The sequence below is a fragment of the Hipposideros armiger genome, unplaced genomic scaffold (genome assembly GCF_001890085.2).
Source record: "Hipposideros armiger isolate ML-2016 unplaced genomic scaffold, ASM189008v1 scaffold_584, whole genome shotgun sequence".
Classification (NCBI taxonomy): Eukaryota; Metazoa; Chordata; class Mammalia; order Chiroptera; family Hipposideridae; genus Hipposideros; species Hipposideros armiger.
The window spans coordinates 184,185-186,140 of NW_017731934.1; the positions used below are offsets into that span (position 1 = coordinate 184,185).

At 41.7% G+C, this 1,956-nt stretch overlaps 1 protein-coding gene across 1 annotated transcript in view; it reads left to right on the forward strand.

The window, feature by feature from the left end:
• Nucleotides 1-1,247, forward strand: part of TNFSF10 (TNF superfamily member 10) — an 18,358-nt gene extending 17,111 nt beyond the window's left edge. Inside the window, exon 6 of the mRNA XM_019624330.1 lies at nt 751-1,247. Within this exon, the coding sequence (XP_019479875.1) occupies nt 751-1,202 (452 nt within the window). The 3' untranslated portion in view covers nt 1,203-1,247. The remainder of the gene's footprint in view (nt 1-750) is intronic.
• Nucleotides 1,248-1,956: the final 709 nt, after the last annotated feature.

Consider the following 1,956-nt stretch of genomic DNA (forward strand, 5'->3'; position numbering starts at 1 on the left):
CTCACTGCAGCTGCTGGCCGCTCACGCTGGCTGCTGGCTACACACGGTAGCCCATGGCAACCCACTGCAGCAGGGGCTGCAGCCTACGCCTTTGCCGGCGACTCACGGCAGCCCAGCTCCAGGTTGAGCTGTTCAGCATCTTAGCTGTAGAGGGCAGTGTCACTGGCCAAGTAGGACCCGTTTTCATCAGTCTTTAGGAGTTAAAGATCCAAGGACCTGGAGATCCTTAAATCTGGGATCTCTTTGCCAAACCTTGTTCTCTATCCAGTTGTGGACTAGAGATGCCATGTGTTTGTATTGTGCCTTCAACTCTCTAGATTGCTGAGAAAGACTAAGAAGGGACCCAGAGGAATAGCAAGACGTTCTGAGCTCTAGGCTTTAAGGAAGTCGATATGTTTCTTTTGTTTTTTTTATTCATTGTTCATCTGAGCTCACCAGCCAGGAAGGGAGGACAGGGTTCAGGACAGAAGTTCTGCACAGGAGTAAAGACTGCCATCTGAGTGAGAGCGTGGCACATGTGGCATAAATGGTGCAAGAAGTACAGAAAGAGAAGGGGCTCCCAGCAGGCCTTCAGATTTTTATGTGACCAGAACTTACTAGAATCCTTGTAAGATTAAAGGAGCAAGAAGTTTTATATTTTATTGAAATCCTTTGCAATACCAACCAAAACAGGCTAGCAACCGCTATTGGGAAACTCCATGATTTGCTTCCAAGTCCCTTCTGTTAATTTTCTCTCTCACCTTCCTCCAGGCTCCAAGACTGGAAAAGCTTTGGGCCAGAAAATACACTCCTGGGAGTCATCACGAAAAGGACATTCATTCTTGAATAATTTGCACCTGAGGAATGGAGAGCTGGTTATCCAACAAACAGGGCTTTATTTCATCTATTCCCAAACATACTTTCGCTTTCAGGAACCTGAGAACATTTTGGAAACAGTTTCAAGAGAAGAGAACAGAAGGAAAAACAAACAAATGGTACAATATATTTACAAAGTCACAAGCTATCCTGACCCAATACTGCTGATGAAAAGTGCTAGAAATAGTTGTTGGTCTAAAGATTCAGAATATGGACTCTATTCTATCTATCAAGGTGGGATGTTTGAGCTTAAAGAAAATGACAAAATTTTTGTATCTGTAACTAATGAGGCAATGATTGACATGGACCAAGAAGCCAGTTTCTTCGGGGCCTTTTTAATTGGCTAAATGACCTGCAAAGAAAAATACAGTACCCTCAAGGTGACTTTTCAATTTCACTTCAGGGTGGTTTTCTGTGAAAACATCCCACCATATCTGGCAAAGTAAGGCAGCCTGGGCAAAGCAGCCACAATGACACTCTGCAACACACATTTTTTTTTTAATATCTCTGAAAAGTGATTCCAAAAAATGAAACTGCTAAAAGACCTTTCAGGGCTCTAGCCCTAAATTTGCTAACAGAAATCTAGAAGATTCTCACTTTTCAAATGCTTGTGTAGCAATTAATATCTTCTGTATCATCTCTTAAGAAGATTCCAGAAGAAAGAATAACAATCCATCTCTTAGGTAGTATATCACATTGGTAGCTTCCAGGTTGCCACAGGGACAACATTCCCCAAAGTGGAAAGAGAACGGGGCGCCACTAAAAGGTCATGATCTTGGGAAGCAATCCAATGTTGACATATGCAGTGTGCAGAGGAAGTTTGCATTGTGCAGGACTTTACAGGAGTTGCCTCATAGACCTGGAAATAACAAAATTCCACTTGAAATAGTATCATTTTGTTTAAAAAAAGTTATGTTTCATGAAAAAGGAACTATTTCTGAATGGCTTGTGCTACTAAAGGTCAAGCTGGCCAAAAGCACTAAAGATGTTTTTGATAAAGGACTCAATAACTAGTGATCTGTAATTCAGAAATCAGGGAATTTCATCTCAGGTGAAGAGGAGAAATAGGAAAGTGAAAATGACAAACACAGGTAAATCAGC